Source organism: Rhineura floridana, chromosome 12 (assembly GCF_030035675.1).
Source record: "Rhineura floridana isolate rRhiFlo1 chromosome 12, rRhiFlo1.hap2, whole genome shotgun sequence".
In the NCBI taxonomy this organism is placed as follows: Eukaryota; Metazoa; Chordata; class Lepidosauria; order Squamata; family Rhineuridae; genus Rhineura; species Rhineura floridana.
In genome coordinates this window covers 7,642,493-7,665,515 of record NC_084491.1, presented here as the reverse complement: position 1 = coordinate 7,665,515, position 23,023 = coordinate 7,642,493, and the positions used below count along the sequence as shown (strand labels likewise).

The 23,023-nt window shown below is 43.1% G+C and overlaps 1 protein-coding gene across 5 annotated transcripts in view; it reads left to right on the top strand.

The window, feature by feature from the left end:
- The window catches only part of FAM178B (family with sequence similarity 178 member B), a 255,029-nt gene that overhangs the window by 79,754 nt on the left and 152,252 nt on the right, over positions 1 to 23,023 (top strand). For all 5 annotated transcript variants that reach the window (XM_061593084.1, XM_061593082.1, XM_061593085.1 and 2 more), the window contains exon 9: positions 1,770 to 1,905. In XM_061593084.1, the coding sequence (XP_061449068.1) occupies positions 1,770 to 1,905 (136 nt within the window). The remainder of the gene's footprint in view (positions 1 to 1,769; positions 1,906 to 23,023) is intronic.

Sequence of the window (23,023 nt, the reverse complement as noted above, 5' to 3'; positions counted from 1 at the left end):
CCTATATCTTTCTTAAAATGAGGCGCCCAGAACTGAACGCAGCTTCTTCACTACTGGCTGGGTAGAGAACACAACTGAAACTGAAATTGAAAAGCAGAGCAAAGGAAAGTCCAAGGGGTGGGGTCTAACTCTAGCCATAATACAAAGTTCTTCAGCGGTCACTTATTCACTGATTTTTCAGAGGGTCCTTTTTTAAAATTGTTCCTGTTTTTAAAACAAGCTATCAAATTAAAAAGAAGGCAATATTCCAAAAACTCCTGAGGGGAGTGGATGAGGCACAGTTTTAGAGGGGCAGTGACCCTGTTTGCCCCCCATGGCTTCAGGACTGTGGGTGTGGTTACTTGATACACATTTAAAAACCCTCCCCTTGGTGTGCCCCCTCCGAGGGAGATGCAGAGAGTGGGGACATGAGAACAGGCCTTCTCAGTGGTTGCCCCCTGCTTACAGAACACTCACACTGCCCTTGATTAGATTATCCAAACCTTTTCCTCCCTGCACGTGCCCCAGGTGAATAAAGGAGCAACAGGTGATTGCAACCTTGGTATACACCTACCCATAATGTCTATAGCAGGTTTCAATACATCACCTATCACCAGGACCACCAGGACCATCTGCTTTCAAATGTGCACACTGTGGAGTAATGCAGAATCAATCTACTATGGGTGCAGAGTAAATAGGAATGTGTACACAGACCAAGTCATTTTTACTTAATGATCTTCTGTGGTAAGAGAAATCTGAATTAAATGTAAAAAAAGTATGGGCTAGCATTTTGATTATGGCAGCATCATGTGGGCAGTGTAAAAAACCTATGAGCATGATCAGCACCAATTCTCCAGTAAATCATTGCCTGGAAGCAGCCACTCTTATCTGAAAACACTCTTATTCTGTGGGACCAACACAGCAATTACTGTCTACCAAACTGAGAGTTCATCATCTACACTGGATTTTTTTCCTGGAGGATGATCAGCCCAAAATGCCAGACTTCATTCAAGTTTGTTCTGGGAAAAATGTCCCTTCCAAGGAATCTGTGGAACTGTAAATCTATGGATCGCTAACCCCAAATTCTCATTTTCCTCAGCACATGACAATTCACCAGATTCTCTGAATTATTATTATTATTATTATTATTTTATTATTATTATTATTATCATTATTATTATTATTATTATTATTGTACCCTGCTGTTCCTCCCAAAGGCAGTAGTCATGACAATTAAACTAGCATAGATCCGATATAAGTTCATATTGTAGATGTTGCATTACAGAGGTCAAGGAACAATCACCTCCTGCTCTTGGGTAAGTACACCAGCCTGCCTAACACATTCCAGATCAGTGAAGAGTTCTGGTACTCCTTTAGCATTGGAGGGGGGACAAGGACCTGTTCTTGCCTTTTGGAGCCTAGTGCCCTCAGACTAGGGATGGGGAAAAATTAGATTCAGTTAGCATTTAAGATGAACCTACTTAATTTGCACTTTCTGAAACAACACACAAACCAAAACACAGCCATTCTTCAAAATTTGCACTTTCCAAATTCCTCAATGCAATTCCAAGTAATATCTACAAAAATGCATATATTTGAGGAAAGTGTATACAAAAATATATGTAATCATGAAAATAACATGCAAAAATCTATTATAAGGAGAAATTGCTTTGCTAAAATGTGTATATTAGGAAAACTGAATATAAAATCTGCATTTTAGGAGACAAATTGACAGAAACCCAGTCTGACATATTCACACATCCTTAACTTCAAACACTTTCTCTTGTTAGCAGACAAGGTCCGCCCAGATCTTTGGTGCCCGAAGTTGAAGGACATCACAGACACCTTCTACAATTTGGGAGCCTGTTCATCTGCCTTGTACCCTCCTGGGCTTGTTCAGCCAGAATTCAGACCTAAAGGCTTAGAGTGAGTTTAGTATTAATATTTATAGAGCATGCCTGAACTCTTTTTTACCTTTTTTTTTTAAAAAAGAACTTTGGGGAAGGGACACAATGATAGAGCATCTAACTTGTATGCAGAAGGTCTCAGGTTGAATTCTCCCACCGTCTGAAACTCTGGAGAGCTGCTGCCAGTGAGTGTAGACAATTCTGTTTACACTGCTAGATAGACCAATAGTTCTGAGTAATAGTCAGTTTAAGGCAACTTCCTGTCTTCCTATAACTTGTTATTGCAATGCACTGTGTAGTGTAAACTCACTGGAAAGGCAGTGGCTGCCTGGTCCTTAGAAGTGGTAAGACTGGGGCTGCATTGACGTGTGCCTCTTAACACAGGACGCAGAGAGTGGTCTTAACGTGGCAGAAGTACTTTAGTTTCTGATATTAAGCTGCTCTGAGACTGGCCAGGATCAGAGAGACTGCCTGTAAATCTTTTGAAGATATGAACGTATTTTATGAAACTAATAGACAGGCGAGAAGGGAAAACCATCAAATGAACAAATTGAACCTACATCTCATGCAGCTGGTTTGGATGCTTCAGATACTTGCGTAGGTGGTGAACCTTGGATATCTGTCTCTTCATTTCAGGAGCAATAAGGTGCACATCCACAAATTATTTCCTGGGAGGCATTCTGACCATGAGACAAGGGGTGCTCTACCCACAAATGCTTGGCAACTGAGAATAGTACTAATTGATTCCTGCTCTAGGTCATGTCTATGCTGCTTGTCCAGCACAGAAGCATTAGGTGGATGATATAAAAGTATGACTCTCTAACAACAAAGTTAAGCCGGTTTTAACCTGTTTAATGGTAAACACTCCCGGTCAGAGGACCTTGGGAATTCTGTTTCTACCTTAGAAAAAAGCAAAATCTAGAAACTGATTGTTGTTTTTCTGAATCGAAGGTTATTTGAAAGAAGAACCACTGTCTGTGGTATGTGTCTTCATCTTGCTTTTTCCACTGGTAAACCAGTTTTGCAGGTTTTTGTATCTCCAAACCTACAAAACCTTTTTGATCAGAGGCAAAACCAGAGAAAATGAATGCATGTGTACTTCATGGGAAGTGATGCCACTGTCAAATCGCTTTCAGCTCTTTTAAAAAATATTGTTCGACTCCAGCCTGTGTTCGTTTGTCTACTACAAAGCATTCAAACTGTGGCAAAAGCATATGTGAGTTTTCAGAAGTTTTCAGGCACATACCTGTCCTGAGGCAAGGTGAGTTAGCTCAGGTGGCAGTGTTTGGATTGTACAAATGGCAGCAGCATGGGAAATGAAATTATCTGACTTACGTGATGCAATCCTCTGGTGTAGGTTCCTCAGAGCAGTCACCATTCATAAGAATGGAAGGTGTGGAATAACATTAGCAAAGACCCCTTATCCTTGGGCATACCTCTTAGAGCACAACTGTGCTTTTGCCTAGCTCTTCTTGGCTTCAAAAGGAACTGCACAGTAAAACTTCCTAATGGATAGTGCCCTTCTCCTCTGCCTCTTTTGTGTTAGTCAATGACAGCCAATTAGTGGGCGCTGTAGCAAAACTTGGACTCCTAACCTCCATCATGCCTAGTGAATGAGGCACATCCCTCCTTTGTTGTTATGTGCCTTCAAGTCGATCAGGACTTATGGCGACCCTATGAATCAGTGACCTCCAAGAGCATCTGTCATGAACCACCCTGTTCAGATCTTGTAAGTTCAGGTCTGTGGCTTCCTTTATGGAATCGATCCATCTCTTGTTTGGCCTTCCTCTTTTTCTACTCCCTTCTGTTTTTCCCATCATTATTGTCTTTACTAGTGAATCATGTCTTCTCATGATGTGTCCGAAGGATGATAACCTCAGTTTCATCATTTTAGTTTCTAGCAACAGTTCTGGTTTAATTTGTTCTAACACCCAATGATCTGTCTTTTTTGCCGTCCATGGTATGCGCATAGCTCTCATCCAGCGCCACATTTCATATGAATTGATTTTTCTCTTATCCACTTTTTTCACTGTCCAACTTTCACATCCATACATAGAGATTGGGAATACCATGGTGTGAATGATCCTGACTTTGGTGTTCAGTGATACATCTTTGCATTTGAGGACCCTTTCTAGTTTTCTCATAGTGGCCCTCCCCAGTCCTAGCCTTCTTCTGATTTCTTGACTATTGTCTCTATTTTGGTTAATGACTGTCCTCATTGACAACTTTAAAGTTACATAAATCTTCTGTTGTCATTACTTTCTCCCTCCAATTATTTCTCCCTCCAGTTTTCACACCTCCATCTATGGTCCAATCCTGCTTTCCGTATGATATGTTCTGCGTATAGATAAAACAAATAGGTTAATAAAATACACCCCTGTCACACACCTTTTCTGATTGGGAACCAATTGGTTTCTCCATATTCTGTCCTTACTGTGGCCTCTTGTCCAGAGTATAGGTTGTGCATCAGGACAATCGGATGCTGTGGCACCCCCATTGCTTTTAAAGCATTCCATAGTTTTTCATTATCTACACTGTCAAAGGCTTTGCTGTAATCTATAAAGCACAGGGTGATTTTCTTCTGAAATTCCTTGGTCCATTGCATTATCCAGCGTATGTTTGCGATATGATCTCTGGTGCCTCTTCCCTTTCTAAATCCAGCTTGGACGTCTGGCATTTCTCACTCCATATATGGTAAGAGCCTTTGTTGTAGAATCTTGAGCATTACTTTACTTGCATAGGATATTAAGGCAATAGTGTGATAATTACTGCATTCCCTGGGATTCCCTTTCTTTGGAATTGGGATGTATATGGAACGCTTCCAGTCTGTGGGCCATTGTTTAGTTTTTCATATTTGCTGACAAACTTTTGTCAAACTTTGGACAGATTCAGTCTTAGTAGCTTGTAGCAACTCTATTGGTATGCCATCTGTTCCTGGTGATTTGTTTCTTCCAAAAATTTTAAGAGCAGCTTTCACCTCACATTCTAACATTTCTGGTTCTTCATCATACAGTTCTTCCATGAATGAATCTGTCATCCTGGCATCTCTTTTATAGAGCTCTTCAGTGTATTGCTTCCATCTTCCTTTTATTTCATCTCGGTCAGTGTGTTCCCCTGTTGATTATTCAGCATTGCTACTCTTGGTTTAAATTTCCCTTTAATTTATCTAATCTTTTGGAATAGGGCTCTTGTTCTTCCCTTTTTGTTGTCCTCTTCTATTTCTATACAATAACTATTGTAATAGTTCTCCTTGTCCCTACATACTAGTCGCTGTATTGTTGCATTTAGGGTTCTGACCGTGTTTCTATCTCCTTTTACTTTTGCTTTCCTTCTCTCTTTAACCATTTTAAGAGTTTCTTCATTGAGGTCTTTCTCTCTTTTTAACTAGAGGTTTTGTCTTTTGCATTCTTCCCTGATAATGATTCTGACTTCACTCCATAGTTCTTCTGGTTCTCTGTCAACTAAGTTTAAAGGCTCAAATCTGTTCCTTATTTGATCTTTACATTCTTCTGGGATGTTATTTAAATTGTATTTTGGCATTATGATTGCTTTGTTGTTGTTCTTTAGCTTTACTCTGATTTTCAATACGACCAGTTCATGATCTGTACCAGAGTCTGCTCCTGGTCTTGTTTTCGCAGAAAGTATGGAACTTCTCCATCTTCTGCTACCAATTATGTAATCAATTTGATTCCTATATTGACCATTTGGTGATATCCATGTGTATAGTCATCTTTTTGGTTGCTCAAAAAATGTATTCACAATAAGTCTTTCTCCTGCTTCATTTCTATCTTGTAAGCCCCATTTCCCCACAATTAATAGCTCTTCTCTGTTTCCTACTTTTGCATTCCAGTCCCCCATGATTATCAGCACATCTTGTTTTGGTGTGTGATCAATTTCCCCTGTACTTCTGCATAAAATCTCTCCAATTCCTCTTCTGCGTTTGCCGTTGGAGCGTAGACTTGCATGATGGTTATAGTAATGGGTTTCCCATTTAATATTAATATAACTTGCTCAGACCTTGCATTGTAGCTCCTAATTGCTTTTGCTACATCACTTCTCACTATTAAAGCAACCCCGTTTCTTCTTAATTTTTCATTTCCTGCGTAAAATATTTTGTAGTTGCCCGATTGAAAATGTCCCATTCCCATCCATTTTAATTCACTCACACCAAGTATTGTAATGATACGTTCCATTTCTTGCTTGACAATTTCTGACTTTCCCTGGTTCATGCTTCTCACATTCCATGTTCCTATTGTGTGTATCATACAACTCTGGACTCTCACATCTGTGCAGATCAGGCTCTGGGCCTCCTTTCAGCTTTGACCCAGCTGCGTGATTAGTCATAGCGCTACTCGTACTTGTCCTTTGTCCTTCCCCAGTAGCTCGGTGAGTGGCTTCTGCCCTGGGGGTCTCATCTTCCAGCACTCTCTCGTGTTGCATTTTGGATATTCTGTTCATAGGGTTTTCATGGTAAGAGGTATTCAGAGGTGGTTTACCATTGCCTTCCTCTGAGTTTGGATGCATCTTAGTCTGGTATATCAGCTTTGACCATTCTGCCTTGGGTGCCCCTGGTAGGGGTCTAGCCTCTTGGTCTAGATTCCTGACGGCATTGCTCTCAGCTTCTTTGACACTCTGAAACCCCCCCCACCATATTAAGATGTGCATCCTAAAGGGGGACATCCTTCCTAAATTACACAAATTTCCCGGTTAAATCCTTTCTGGCAAGGAGATAGAGAAATACCAGTGACAATTTCCACTAGCAATAAAGATATTTCCCTGCTCCCAGGGGATATATTGCACTTCTCCCCAGGCTCTGAGGAGGTGTCAAATCTCTACCTGAGCTCTGATTAGTTGGACACTACCAGCTATCATTTAAGCCTAACATAGGTCCAGAGCCCTTGAAAATGGGCTGTGGCCAGGCAAATTTTGTTCTTCTTAATTTCCCCCCATCCTGCAACTGATGCCTGAAGCTGCCAACGCCAGAGATGATCATCGAAAGTAAGTTTGCAATGTTAGTTTGGATTTAGTGTAGGATTAGTTAGACCAATATTCTGGTATAGTGTTTTATTTCCACTTTCAGCTGCATACTTGCTATTTCTCCCCTCTCTCCTTTTTACCTATATTCCTTTTGAATAAACTGCTTAATTGGATTTCTGGGCTGCACTGGTTTCTGAACTTGCTCAAGGGCAGGTTCACCTCCCATGTAGCTGAGGCTGCTTGGGGCTATGCTAATGGTTGTTAAAGTGTTCGGAAGAGCAGGAGGCAAGACAGGGTGAAGCTGTGGTGCTGGAGAAGGGACCACTCTAGCGTTGCAGGTGCGTCCAGAAGACCTGTTTAATGAGTATTCATCTTGATTTCTTTGCAAAGAGATTAGATGATGTTGGCTATTTAATGAGCTTTCAGCCTGATTTGTTACTGGGAGGTTAGGGTTTATTGGAGTTGGTATACATTGCAGCAGAATGCAGAAATAAATAGTCTGTTGGTTGAAAGAATAAAGAAACTTATTAGTACTAGGAAATAAAGTCATTCTAGCTACAGGCATACATGTGGCCATTGTAGATCCATGAGACTTGCACTCAGAGGCACTATCTCTGACTGACTAGAAAGGAAGATGAAGGAAGTAAAGCCTGAGAGAAACAAACAAACAAGTAGTTACTAAAGAAAGAATCAGCAGGAAATAATAGGTTGCTTTTCTGTCTATTGTTCCCCACTCCTTCAGGTTATTTGTTACAAGTGTTGGTATTTTACTCCCAATAGGGTCAAGTAAAGATCCCACACATTCCATTGCATTTTCCTGTCACTTTCCTTCTTCTTCTTCTTCTTCTTCTTCTTCTTCTTCTTCTTATTATTATTATTATTATTATTATTATTATTATTTATTACATTTGTATACCGCCCCATAGCCGCTCTCTGGGCGGTTTACAACAATTAAAAACATTAAAAACAAACATACGAATTTAAAAACACTTAAAAAAAAACATTTAAAAATACATCCTAAAATGCCTGGAAGAGAAGACATGATACAAACACGTCACAATGCATGCTCAATAAACAGCGGGAATTATATAACCTCTCCACAGACTTTGTGCAAACAAATAATGGTGAATGCCCAAAAACCAGGTTGTCTGGAAGTGATGAGGTTTTGACTGCATTCTTGAGTCCTGCTAGATTAGGCAGAAGAGTCCATCTTGGCCTGTATGCTGTTTCCAACAGCAACCAGGCTGCCAGGGAAGGCTTGAAATCATCTGGTGTGAGGAGTTTGGATGTTCTCAGAAAATTCAGGATATATCTGAATGTTTGGCCATCTCTGTCAATGAAGTAGTGCTGCTTCAGGCTGTCCAAAACAATTGGCTCTGTGCCATCAAAAAGCCTCCCAATTCTTGAATCAGGATATTTAGTAAGTGTGGCCGGGCTGCTGGTATACATGAGCTCACCCACGTCAATATGTACCGGTGCGTTGGATTTTGTGAGCTGTGCTGGCATGGGAATGCCTTGATTGCAAAAAGTCTGATCTTTTGGGGAAGCAGTTTGTTGTGCAAGAGCTCCAAATCGGCCTTTATTGCTCAACCTGAATTTGCCAGTACTGTATGTGATTGAATCCCAACTGAAAATAGTGACAGTCTGGAAGTGTCCAGTGGTTGTCTTAGTGTGCAGGTTCCTAGAGAGGAGACTGCAGTTGCTGTGCCCCTCCTCCAGTCTTGCTGTGCTACCCAGTACTAAGCCATGGTTTGATTCACCATGTCATCTGAACCCACACTCATGTTTTGTCTGGAGGTGACAAACCATGGTTTTTAGCCCTGGATAGCACAGTGGCAGCAGGACAGCACAGCAGCCATGATCTCCTTTCTAGAAACCTGCACACTCACACATTTGCATTAGGACATGGTTTGGCTTAGTATTACATGCGAACTGAGCCAATGTGACAAATCACTCAAGATCGCCTTGTGGCCTTCATATCTGAGCAGGGAGTTGAACTAGGTCTCCCTGGTCCAACTCAGACAGCCTAGCCACTAAACCACACTGTCACTTGTTGTTTGCCACTTACAGGGAAGAAGGCAGGAAAATGCTGAGCGTGCTGGCATCCAGGGCACTATTTAACTAAATGTTACTGAGAAGATGTGGGAGCAATGTGCAGCTGTCAGGCCCTGAAAGCGCTTTTGAGGCTCTCACTGTTTGTGTACGTGTGAATGTCATTGAAGTGAGACAGAAAACACCAGAGCCAGCTCGAAATTTTGGCACCTGGGATGGATAAAGCAAATGGGCAGACACTAATTAAGTTGGGGCACCATCTGCTGAGAGGTTCTCCTCCAGAAGCTCTGTTAAATGAGCAGAAGCTGTACAAGGCACTCCAGTGGGGCTTGTTCAGGAAAACCTCCCTCTGAATTGTGCCTTGGGGTGGATCCCACCTGCCTCCCTAAAATTATTTGTTTCTAACATTTATATCCTGCCTTTCTTCCATCATGGCCTCATGTGCCTTCAAATCACACCCTGGGACCCACCTCGGATGCCCCACTCCTGCCATCAGAGGTGGCTGCCTACCCTTGCCTCATGACAGAGTTGCCTTTGGAAACCAAGAGAGAGACACTTTTAAATCAGATACGCAGTTCTAGAATGGTAGAATCATAGAATAGTACTAGAGTTGGAAGGGGCCTATAAGGCCATCGAGTCCAACCACTTGCTCAGTGCAGGAATACATGTTAGAGCAGCCTGATGTCCAAATTACATACTGAGGCTGTGAGCACACTAGTTGCTTCTAGCAAAGCTTTTCCATTGGCTACGCCTGAAGGCAACAGGTTGATCTGCTGATCAGTTGCGAAATCTCTTTGAAGCAAATTAAAAACAGCACTCAAGCTGATCCCACCAGGTTTTACAATAAAAAGGGGTGGGGTTTGACTTGTGTCATGTGCCCCAGTTTTCATTAATGAAAGGTGGAGGCACACTGGAACCGGCAGAACAGTAAGCAGAACTTGGAAGATTACTTTTAAAAAGTAATAAATTACAGTTACGATTACATGGACCAAAAAAGTAGTAATTACTGTTACAATTATAATTGCTCTGAAAGTAACTGATTACTTTATTATTCCTTAAAAGTAATCACTACAATTACATTTCAGTTGCTTTTGTAAAAAAACGCCTACAAGGTGCTGGCCTTGGCTGCTGCACATCTAAGTAGCCTAAAACAACATTAAAAATAAACACACACATACAGAGGTAGTATAATAATTCTTTTTATCCATAAGATAGCAATGGTGGTCTCTCTGCTGGTAAGGGAGGTGGGGAGGGAAGCAGGGGCCACTACTCAGATCTTTGCACATCAAACCAAGTGCAACCCCCCCTCCTCAGCCAGCAAGCATATAATCTCTCTCACTTAGCCACCTCCCAGACCCTGCCCTGCCACCAACTAAGGGACACACCCATGCAAACCTTTTCCCCTGAGATGCAAAAAAGTTAAAATACTGCAAATGCAGCACAGTAGCCAGAGAGGGTGGTGGAGGCCACTTTGTGTGCCAAGTGCAAAAGCAGTATTCTCTCTCTCTCTCTCTCTCTCTCTCTCACACACACACACACACACACACACACACACACACACACACACACACACACACACTGTCATCTTTCACCTCCACAGTTCTTTATCTCCATTCTGCTGCTGCCTCCTTCTCCTCCTTTATCCATGTTCTTGCCCTCCGGCTCCTTTTTCCCTCCACTCTGTTCTTCACCACCACCATCCATTTTTTAAATAATTGTTTTCTCCACTTCACCCCATCTCACTCTCCACCTCCTCCGTCGTCGCCTCCTACCCACCCAAAGAGCATGAGGGAAGAGCGATGCTGCACAGAAGCCCAGACTTCCCCTGCTCCCCCTCCAAGTAATGCCCAAAGGTAATGCTGGAAACATTACAATTACTCCACAAAAGTAATAAAATCACTCCTATTACAATCAAAATGTAAAGGAATTACCCACTCGTCCCTCAAAAAAGTAACGAATTACTTCCAAGCTCCGACAGTAAGTGTGTCTCTGTCTGGAGAACATAGGAAAGTGCCTTGTACCAAGTCCAGCCACTGGTCTATCTGGCTTATTATTGTCAACACAATGTTGGCAGTGGGTCTCCAGGGTTAGGCGGAAGCATTCCCAGTCCTACCTGGAGACTGTAGGGACTGAACTTGAGGTCTTCAGCATGTAAGCCAGATGTTCTGTCCCTGAGCTGTTTCTTTTCCCCAAAATGGAAAATGCATGACTGTTAGTGTGTGTGTCTTCAAAGCCTGATGGCAGCTTCTTCTCTGCAGATCAGGACATGATTTACCCTGGAGGAGCAGTGGGCAGGAAGAGAGTGTTTACCTGTTCCCCAATCCATTGGTTTCCCCCTGCAGTCTCTCCCTGCCAGCTGCTCTTCTCCCATCCAAGAATCTGGCTCCCTGATTTCAATGAAAACACAGGTCTGGAACCTGTACTGAGGAAAAAAACAACCGGGGAGGGAGTTTTAGGGGGAAACCAGCAGGCAGGGTAAGGATTAAGTACCCACTACTTCTCTACTTTGTCACACCTTCTCAACCCCGATTTGTACAGGAGAAGTTGGATGGTTTTAAAAGAGGATTGGACAAATGCATGGGGGGGAAGGCTGTCAGTAGCTACTAACCCTAATGGCTATGTTCTCCCTCTACTTTTGGAGGAAGTATGCTTCTGAATATTTTGTTAGAAACTGAAGGAGGGGAGGGTTCTGTTACGCTTAGGATGGATGTACTGATCACCCAATCCTGTAGTCAGTGATGTAGTCACAGAATGGAAGTTAATATATAACAGAGTTTTGAGTTGGGAACTAGGGGTTGTAGTCAGTTAACTTTTACTCAGAGTAGACCCATCGAAATTAAAGAGTATGATTAACTTAGGACCATTGATTTCATTGGGTTTACTCTGAGGGCTCATCTACACAGTGGTTAAGTGTGTATTTGGTGTTACTCACACCTCCTTTTAATTTGCATGGTTCACATGACGTTACTGGCAAACATAAACTATCATGCAGTTTTCCCCCTGTAAATCCGTACTAACCCAATCTACTGATAATACGAACAAGGAAGAAAAACACGTCTTCACTCTGTATGTCTTGTGCTTGCAAACGCTTTGCTCTGATGCTTTTAGGTGGGTGTGGCAATCGTTCCCCTCTCCATGCCCACTCTCTCCTCCTTCCTTCTTTCATTTTGTTTCCTGGGGGCTGACAAGCAACTTCCAGCTGTTCTCCTCTGTTCTGCTCTACTTTTTTATGTTGCTGCAAATGGTGCTTTTATTTTTCTTTTCCCCTTAACTTGTGCCCAAAAGCATAACACTGCTGAAATAAAGATTTGTATTTCAGCTGTATCATACCAGTGAAAATATAAACAACTGCACTTCCGGGTCATTTTTTAAAAAATGGAACCTACTGCAGCTGGTAGAACAAACTGAGCATGTTTGGTTGCCAAGCAACCAGAGGGAGTGGAAATGTTAAATTAGAGGGTGTGATTATTAGAAAACTGTGATTTAATCCTTCCCCTCAGCATGAATAGAAAACACCATGTCTGCAGCTGGCATTGAGCCTTTACCTTGGACTGTGCAAACAAAAAACAGAGGTAAAAACAGCCTCTTTAGTATGAAGTAATGCTCCCGTGTGGATAAGCCTTTTGTTGCTAGAAACTGCAGGAGGGGAGAGTGCTGTTGCACTCAGGATGGACTGGATTCTGTTTTGATCACCTAATCCTGCAGTCAGTGATGTAGTCACAGAATGGAAGTTAATATAGTGGTTGCCAACCTGGGGGCCATGACCCCCAGGGTGGCCGTGAAGTAATCCAGAAGGGGCTGCGAACAGTAAATAAATGAATTATTTATTAATTTTTTTAAAAAATGTCTTCACTCCCTGGATGTTATCTGTTGCCACTGGAGATGACACCTTCCCCTTGCTCCAAACGAGAAGAGAGGACTTTTGCTGAAGCACCAGAGTGTCTTTCAGGCATGCCAAGGGCAAGCATCTGCCTATACCACATATGGCAGATGCCAAAGGAGGCTGAGGGAGGTGCTACCGGGAAGGGGATTACTATCCGACTCCCATCTCCTTGCACTGCTGGTGCTGACAATGCCCTTACTCAGAACGAGAGGAGGGGGCTTTTCATGAAGCAAAAAGAAGCACGGCTGCTTTCCCCCTTCCTTCATGACAGCCACCTGCCTGCCTTTCTTGACTCCTGCTTCACTGCCACCTCCTTTTAAAAATTATTCTTATTTGCATGGCCACTCAGATCTCGCCTTTGGCCCAGACAGAGCCAAGGAGCAGTCAGGAAGCTCAGAAATTGCTCACCCCCCATCTCTGAGGCTGTGTGTATTTATTTATTATTTTTATTTATTGCACTTGTATACCGCCCCATAGCCGAAGCTCTTTGGGCGGTTTACAGCAATCAAAAACAAATACACAATTTAAAAACATATTTTAAAAACAATTTAAAACACAATTTTAAAATTCAAAACAATATAAAAACAATCTAAAAACACATGCTAAAATGCCTGGGAGAAGAGGAAAGTCTTGACCTGGCGCCGAAAAGATAACAGTGTTGGCTCCAGGCACACCTCGTGAGGAAGATCATTCCATAATTTTGGGGCCACCACTGAGAAGGCCCTCTCCCTTGTTGCCACCCTCCGAGCTTCCCTTGGAGTAGGCACCCAGAGGTGGGCCTTTGATCTTGAATGTAGTGTATGGGTGGGTTCGTATCGGGAGAGGCATTCCATCAGGTATTGTGGTCCCAAGCCGTGTAAGGCTTTATAGGTCAAAACCAGCACCTTGAATGTGTGTGTGCCAGTGTTCCCCCTTTCTTCCACCTAAATTCTGGCTCCCCAACCTCTCTGTCCAAGATGCTGCAGCAGTTAAGGGCTTTCCTCTTCCCATGTGCCCAAATGCATGCATGCCTGCGGATGCTTGCAGGAGGAGTAGGTGTGTTTGTGTGTGCGCTGATCTGTCTTCTGCTACACTTTCATTCCTCAGGTGCACGCTAACCATGTCATCAGTTCTGATGATCATCCAAGGCCTAAAAGCACTAGTCCCCCTCCTCAATCTATCAACCCTTTTGTCTTCTCAAACTAGCATCCCCACCACTATCACATTGCTGCTTCTTGATGATGATGATGATTTTTAAAAAGCTCAGCAAGTTGACTGAGGCTGGGGTCCACGTACTGCAGCTGAAATATATTTATTTATTTAATTGTTATTGCATTTATATCCTACCTTTACTCCAAGTTGCTCAAGGTGGTGCACATGGTTCCCCCTCCCCTTTCATTTTATCCTTATACCAACCCTGTGAGATAGGTCAGGCTGAGAGACTGTGTCTGGTCCAAGGTCACCCAGTGGGCTTCATGGCAGGGTGGGGATTTGAACCTGGATCTTAGCCCAACACTGTAAACCACTGGTGTTGGGAGACTGGACTCTACATCTTCAGATTGTGGGGGGGGGAGTGGGACCAATTTGATTTGACCTTTGCATTAAGAAAAGAAAGCAACACCTCCCTGTCTGCAGGGAGCTTTTTATGGAAAGGGATATTTGGAGATGTGATTTTGTCATGCTCCATTTTTTTCAATTAACAGAAACTCAAATTACAGTTAGCATGGGGGGAGAGTCACAAAAAACTTTGAGCTTATAAAGGGGGTCCTGTACTCATAAAGGTTGAGAACGAGTTAATATATTACAGAACTTTGAGTCGGGAACTAGGGGTTGTGGTCAGTTAACTTTTACTCAAAGTAGACCCACTGAAATGAAAGACCATGACTAACTTGGGACCATTGATTTCATTGGGTCTACTCTGAATAAAAGTTAGCTGAACACAGCCCTAGGGACGGACGAATCTGTTTCAGTTTCTCTTGGTTTCATTTTGTCGCATTTCCACATCAACTTGCAAACTTGAAAAAAAAGAAGAGAAAAGAAAATGTATACACATTTTTGCAAGCAATTTTCCCTGTTGTTGTTATGTGTTCTGTCGTTTACAAGTTATGGCGACCCTATGAATCAGTGACCTCCAAGAGCATCTGTCGTGAACCACCCTGTTCAGATCTTGTAAGTTCAGGTCTGTGGCTTCCTTTATGGAATCAATCCATCTCTTGTTTGGCCTTCCTCTTTTTCTACTCCCTTCTGTTATTCCAAGCATTATTATTTTTTCTAATGAATCTTGTCTTCTGATTATGTGTCCAAAGTATGATAACCTCAGTTTCATCATTTTAGCTTCTAGTGATAGTTCTGGTTTAATCTGTTCTAACACCCAATTATTTGTCTTTTTCACACTCCATGGTATGCACAAAGCTCTCCTCCAGCACCACATTTCAAATGAGTTGATTTTTCTCTTATCCGCCTTTTTCACTGTCCAACTTTCACATCCATACATAGAGATCGGGAATACCATGGTCTGAATGATACTGACTTTGGTGTTCAGTGATACATCTTTGCATTTGAGGACCTTTTCTAGTTCTCTCACAGCTGCCCTCCCCAGTCCTAGCCTTCTTCTGATTTCTTGACTATTGTCTCCATTTTGGTTAATGACTGTGCCGAGGTATTGATGCACTGGTCAACACTAATTTTATTGCCAATGATGTTTGATCGATTTTAGGGTAACTTTGTGTCGCTGATTCCGAATATGGCATCGGTTTTGCTCGATTGGCTCTAATTTTTGAGATAATGGATGCCCCCATAGAAAAACATAACAAATTCAAAAAAATTAATGGTCAGGCATAGCCTACCCACAAATGACATGGAAACTGTCTCAAATCATACAAAAGTAAACACATGAAATACCTAATGGCGTTGTATTCAGTACAATAACATTAAAACAAAGTAAGCTGATTCAGATAATCACAATTAATGCATAGAAAAACGCTGTGTGTACGATTTTCTTTTATGTGGGGCATCAGGACAATCACGTTGGAGGCTCCAGCAGTAGTCTATCATCATGTGTCTGTCCCATCTGCCTTGATACCTTTCCTCCATCACCTTTATATCCTGATGGAACCTCTCCCCTTGTTCCTCACTAAATCACCAAGATTATCCGGAAATCTGTCTAAGTGGCTATGGAGATAGTGTACCTTTATGCTCATATTAGTACCCAAATGTTTAAAGTTAGTGAGCATGTTTTGCACCAATTCTTCATAATTGTCTGCTTTGTTGTGAAGAAGTTCTTGACAATTGAGACATAACTGCACCAGGCAGAAGCTTCAACATCATTTATAAATTTAGTGAAATTCAAATCATTGCTGAGTTTATGAATTTTAGGACCATCAAAGATTCCTGCTTTTAGTTTTTCCATAGTCAGTCCAAGGAACGATCTACAAATGTATTTGAAGCAATCACCATCTTTGTCCAAGGCCTTAACAAATTCCTTCATCAGTCCAAGCTTGATATGAAGTGGTGAGAGAATGATCTTTTCTCTGACAACCAATGGTTTGTTAATGATGTTCGCTGCACCTACAGTCATGTGTTCCCTTGAAGGCCATGTCACTTTTTTCCCAATGATCTTGCTTGCCCTAGTATCCCACAAGCAGATGAAACAAGGGTACTTCCTGTATCCACTTTGCTGCCCAAGCAAGAAGTTCACCATCTTTAGCTCAACACAAATAGACCACTGGTGCTCATGATAGCAGAGCTTCTGCAAGACCATTTTGATATTTTCATATTCTTCTTTAAGTTTTGTTAAGTGAGCAATTGGAAGAGATGCATAGCGGGTACCATTGTGCAATAAAACACATTTCAAGCTTCTGGTGGAGCTGTCTATAAAAAGCCACCAATCTTCTGGTCGATATTCCGGTAGTCCCATTTGGAGAAGTAGTCCAGGAATGTTATTGCAGTATACAAGTTCTTCATCTTGGCTGAAGTATGGAAGAAGTCCCTCCTCTCTTGTCCGATAAGCTGTTATGTTAGCTTCCAGCTGTAGACAGTTCTTTTCCATTAGCCTGGATGCTAAAAGTTCAGATGCTTGCTTTGACAGACTGAGGTCTTGTACCAGATCATTGAGTTCTTTTGGGGAGAACTGCTCAGGTGTTGAAAAGCTTTCTTCATATCCACTTCCAGGGCTACCACCTGTGCTACACTCCACGTCCAGCATTTCTTCAACATCTGACAATGGAAGGTCAGGCAGTGAGGTAAACACTGGTATGGATACGTCTTCGCTGTGTGGCACAGATCACCTTACTGAGTCCAAATCAGGATACTCCCACTTACGTTTCTTGTAGCGATTGAAGCCTTTCACATTCACAACACAAAAATAACAATCATCATGATGGTTTTGCGGCTGTCTCCACACCATAGGCACACCAAAGTTTAAACATTTCCTTTCTCCATTTTTCCACTGTCATAGGCACTCTACACAGGTTTTGCAAACCTTATGGGGAGCCCAAGACTTATCTTGATCTCCAAGCTTCACTCCAAAATAAGCAAGATACGCTTGTTTTACAAAGTCAGTGATGTTTTTTCTTTGTTTTTGCAGAGTGTACTCGCCACCAGGGCCAGCTCCAGGAATGTGGGGACCCTTGGGCATAACCCTGCCCTGGGCCCCTCTGCTTCCCTTCTGCGATCCTGTGGATCGCAAGACGAGCTTCCAAACCGCCCGCCATCCCCCGCCATCCCCCGAGCTTCACCTACCTTTCTCTGCTGTTCGCGCAGGGTTGCCATCAATAAAGATGGAGGCCGAGGTTTCCGTAAGGGACTGAAGCCTTTGCCGCCATCTTGGTTGATGGCATGCAGCGCGCGCATTGCTGCCATCAACCAAGATGGCGGCAGAGGCTTCAGTCCCTTACGGAAACCTCTGCCGCCATCTTTATTGATGGCAACCCTGCGCGAACATCAGAGAAAGGTAGGTGAAGCGCTGGGGATGGCGGGGGATGGTGGGCGGTTCGGAAGCTCGTCTTGCAATCAATATCCTCATTGTCAATTTTAAAGTTACATAAATCTTCTGTTGTCATTACTTTAGTCTTTTTGACATTCAGCTGCTTTTGTGCTTTCCTCTTTAACTTTTATCAGCATTCGTTTCAAATCATTACTGGTTTCTGCTAGTAGTATGGTATTGTCTGCATATCTTAAATTATTGATATTTCTCCCTCCAGTTTTCACACCTCTTGGTCCAATCCTGCTTTCTGTATGATATGTTCTGGGTATAGGTTAAACAAATAGGGTGATAAAATACACCCCTTTCCAATGGGGAACCAATTGGTTTCTCCATATTCTGTCCTTACAGTAGCCTCTTGTCCAGAGAATAGGTTACGCATCAGGACAATCAGATGCAGTGGCAATGCATTTTTGCACGTTGCTTTCACCAATACATGCATTTTGTCAACACTTTCCTCTGATTGGGTTTTTTTGTACACATTTTTGAGTTGGAGAGCTGCATTGCAAAATGCAGAGAAGGATAACTGTGTTTCAGTTCATGTATTGATTCAGGAAGTGCGAATTAGGTAGGTTTGTATTAAATGTGAACAGATTTCTCCTTCATCCCTACTTGGGTTCTGCAGAACATCTAAAAAGGCTAGGGCAAAATATGTGGGCTTGTCCCTGCATACTCCCATTCCCAAGGTCCTCAATTGGAGAAAAATGGCTGGGGATATGTTTTGGGCAGAGAAAGGGTTAAGTACCTCTCCTGCCTCTTTTCTCCTTCAATGCACCTCTACCCCTTTGCCATTTTTCAGATCACGGTTGAGGAACCTGTGGCCCTCCAGGTGTTCTTGAACTCCAGCTCCCTTCATCCCCAGCCAGCATGGCCAATGGTCAGGGATGATGGGAGTTGTAGTCCAGCAACACCTGGAGGGTCACAAGCTCTCCACCCTTGTTATAGATAACCAGGAGAGACCATATTCTTCTGTTCCACCCAACGTCTTGCTCAGTCCCAGTCAAGAAATAAATTGGTGACCCTGTTAGTGCCAGGCCCTGGGGTTCAGAATTGAGAGGGACTAAAAGGACTGCATGGGTGGGATGCCCAGAGCTGCAATAAGCAGGTGGCTGGAGGGCAGAATTGAAGGAGTGCCAGCAGGGCTGCAAAGGGGGGAAGTCTTTCCCGGCATCTGCTACCACCTGGCTCCAGCTGGCACCTCTCAATCCTTCACTTTTATGAGCCGCCAGTTCCCAAACATTGTTTGAACCAGAGCAGGTTGTAAATCCTGGTGAGCCACAAGCGGTGGAGAGAGGATCACTATGTAAATCTTCCTCTGTAGCTCACACCTCTTCCAGCTTCCAATGCCTGACAGGGGGAAAGAAAACAAAAGCAGTTATCCATCTAAATAATCCTCCGCCTCCATTCAGTTCACCCACATCAGGGCCCTAATTAAACAGGCTGGGAAGCAAAGAAGCAAGTAAATTACAGGAGTCTGGAAAGAGAAGATAACCAGGTTCATAAAGCCAGCCTCAAAGTCAGGGTGGGGAGGACAAGTGGAGGACTTGGATGTGCTGGGAGGCCATGCTGCTGAACAAGCCTGTTGTGAGGTGGGCCAGATGTTTCTGGTCCTGTCACATGAAACCACACTAGAAGGGAAGTTTACTGCCCAGGTTGCAGTCCCAGCTGAAGCCCAGGTTTGTGGCTGATGGGGCAGTGAGCCTGGTCCCCTCTTCAGAAGGTGGGAGGAGAGAGACACAAACAATCAATTTACAAAGAGTAGAGCACCCTCCAGATGAACTGTTGATTGCACATTCATTCTGATTTGCTTGCACGATTCTTATACGGTGATTAGATTATATCTGGTCTTTGTTGAACAATTGTTCTGATTTATTTATGGGGCGGTTATACAACAATGAGCATTTGTCCTGCATTCATCCTGATTTGTCTACAGGGTGTTTACATACCTTCCCATTAGTCATTCATTCCTACACTTTTCAGTGCATTTCCCTGTCACTTTCCTAACTTCAAAAAGTCCTTTTTAAAAAAACTGATTGGTAGCACATTTCTAGGCCCAATTAAAGGCATGCATTTTAATGTTTAAAGCTTTAAATGACTTAGGCCCCAAATATCTGAAAGACCACCTCCTTCCCTATAGACCTTCTTAGGTATCAAGATCAGCAGAAAGGCCCTTTTTGGTAGTTCCACTGCCCTCAGAACCTGGGGGTGATGGTGGTGGCTGGGGAGGGGCATTTTCTGTGGCAGCCCCTAAAAGGTGCATCTCCATCCCCACAGAGGTGCATCTGGCATCATCACTATATACCTTCTGCTGTTTGTACCTCTTTACCCTAGTCTTGACACCTGAGATGTATATTTTAAGGCCCACCCTATTTTTTGTGAGTTTTGTGATGGCACATTGTTTTAAATTGTTTTTAAGGATGTATTTTAAATGGTTGTAACCCGCCCTGGGATCTCAGGGTGAAGGACTGATAATATATATAAATAAGATTAGGAATATGGATTTCCAGTATGTGTTGGAATCCCTCCTGCAAAATATTGACAGTCTGGAGACACCCATTGCTTTAGCTGAGAGTACTCCCCACCCCGGACAGACCCAGCACTCCTCTGGGACTGCACTGAATCAAGGAAGATCAACAGTGACAAAGAAACTTGTCTGGTGTTACTGGTCTCACTGAGGATTCCCTGATAAAAGGGCACCTTGAGTTCCCAAGAACTGTTAGAAATCCACTAGTGTACACTACACACGTTTCCTTTATCCAGTTGTTGCCTCCGGACAAACAGGTTTTTGAGACATTACAGAAACATGCAAAATCTGTTTTACTATAGGAAAAAGTAGGGCAAGGTATGCACCACAAACAATGATCCCCTTTTCAAAACTTCAGCAATCTGAAAAAAGCACAACAACCATCTCTTTCCCCCAGAGTACTTATGCTCGTGTCTTATTTCTCTGGATAAATTCAGTTGGCTCCTGCAGAATCCCAAGATCAATTTGAACATGAACTTTTCAACACCTCCAGGGTTGCCCTCTAACAAAAAAAACAGAAACACAGGAAATAGCACCTGAGGAAAGGGGGATATGACTGGCCTGAGACATTTTGACACTTGTAATTTAACCTCCTCCCTGTTAACATGAGGTATAATCCAGAACAGAACTTTTTGTGCAAGTCCCTTTGAGATGAATGAGTTGCTGCCTAAGAGCAAGGTCTCGTTCTTGTAAAGCTCTGCTTCATTTCATTGGGCTTGTACAGGAGAACTTCCCAGTGCATTGTGCCCCCACCCGGGAGCTCACCTTTATCTTTCACCCTTAAAAACAACCAAAATCCATCATCTCAGGTGGTCACCTCATCTTTGCCTAATGCTGCCTTGGGCTCCTGCTGGGAGGAAGGATGGGATATAAATCAAATAATAAATAGATGGTGACTGCCGTGTGCCTCTGAAGAGGGAACAATAACCAGGGATACAGCATCCTTCAAATTCTTGGAGTTAGGGGATCTGAGAGAGTCAGTCCTATGCCATTGCCAAATCTAAAGCTCTTAGATCTCCCCAGTTAGGACAACTTGCTGAGCAGTGAGCTACCCAACCTTTCTCTTCCCCTCTGTGCCTCCAAGGTACTCACCCTCCAGGTGTCATTTTTATTACACATTCACAATGGCTTGTGCTCAGATGCTATCAGGGTGGTCCCATGCAATCCCATTTTCAAAACTGCTTGCACCTGTAAAACTTTTGGGGCAGTCATACTGCTTCACTTCTAATCAGTGCATATCCCATAACTTCCTGCGAAAATCCTGTAACCTTTTTTTACCACAAATTTTCTGGTTTATTTTTTTCTTGCTTTGTTGCATTACAGCCCCTCCAGACAGCAATAATGTGGTAGCATTGGGGAGGCATCTCAGAACAAAGGCGGGATAAATCTACCACTAATGCATGATTGTTGTGTCAATAACATGTTGCAGAATACATTCACAATAAAACACCAGACTGGAGGGGGCCCTGCCTGTCAAGCCACAGTGAGATGGACTTTTCCACACTTGGACCAAAACACCTGACATCAACCCAGGCATCAGCCCTTTCCTCCCTGGGCAGTGGAGGAGTCGCAGGACACTTGGACAGGGCCGGCCCTACTGTTAGGTAGAATGAGGCAACTGTCTCAGGTGACAGATGTTGGGAGACAGCAGTGGCAACTCCCTGGATATACTCTTCTGTTGGAGAACAGGGCTAGTGTGTGCTGTGTGGCCTGTCCTGCACCCCCCTAAGTGTTGGGATAAGTATGCCTGCATGCTTTTAATAGGGAGATGCCCATTCTAGACAGAATTTGTTTATTGTGATGCAACTTCCTATTGACCAGGTGGGTTTTTGTATCCTCTTCCTCTTCTTTGTTAAGAGATGTTGTTCTCTTATTCGCATATTCTCCATTAAGCCACAGGAGAGAGACGGCTCCACAGGTTTCTCTCCCAGACGATCCCAATCATGGACTAAAATCTACTACCTACTTCTATATTCCAAGCTAGAGCCTTTGTTTCCTGAACATATGAAAGGTTGTGAATAAACTATCTTAATACTTTTTACCAAAGAAAACTGTCTCTGTTGTTTTTATTCAGCTGGACTGTATGAGGGGAAGGTAGGCTAGTTAATTCTCATTCCGCTTTGCAAAATATATACTCTGCTAAGAGACAGAACTACTAAACTGTTTCTATTTCATTCAAACCAAACAATAAGTAGCCTCCTGCCCTCGGATGTGATGGAGAGCATCATACCTGAGAACACTATCCTGTTGCAATGTGTCAAAATAAGATTCAACTGCCAGTCCAGTTGGGGGCATAAAATGTTGGGGGTACCACCTTGTCCTTCGCTTCAGGTAGCAAAATGTCTTGGGCCAGCCCAGCCTTTGAAAATGAACAAGAGTGTTTGAGGCTGTGGTTTTCCACTGTTCAGTGGGAAGAATTTCTCTCCTCAGCAAAACTCTCTTTTCCCCATCGTCCTTTTAACTCTGCTTGCTTTGTATATGTGTCCCCAATAACCTATAGAGTGGATGGTTCCCGGCCCCTTTGAACTAGACATCTTTGTGACCCCCTTCTAGACTCTTGACCTCAGGCCCAGTGGTTGCCTCTCCTTTCCATTTCCTCAAACTGGGAGGTATTAAAGCCTTCGCTCAGAGCCAGGTGTAGCTACCGCTGCCTGGCAGTCAATAGGCTTCCCACCCACGGGATTAACAGGCAGGTTTGCTTTGTTAAGGCTCTATTGTTGTTCCCAGAGTCCTGGCAGGTT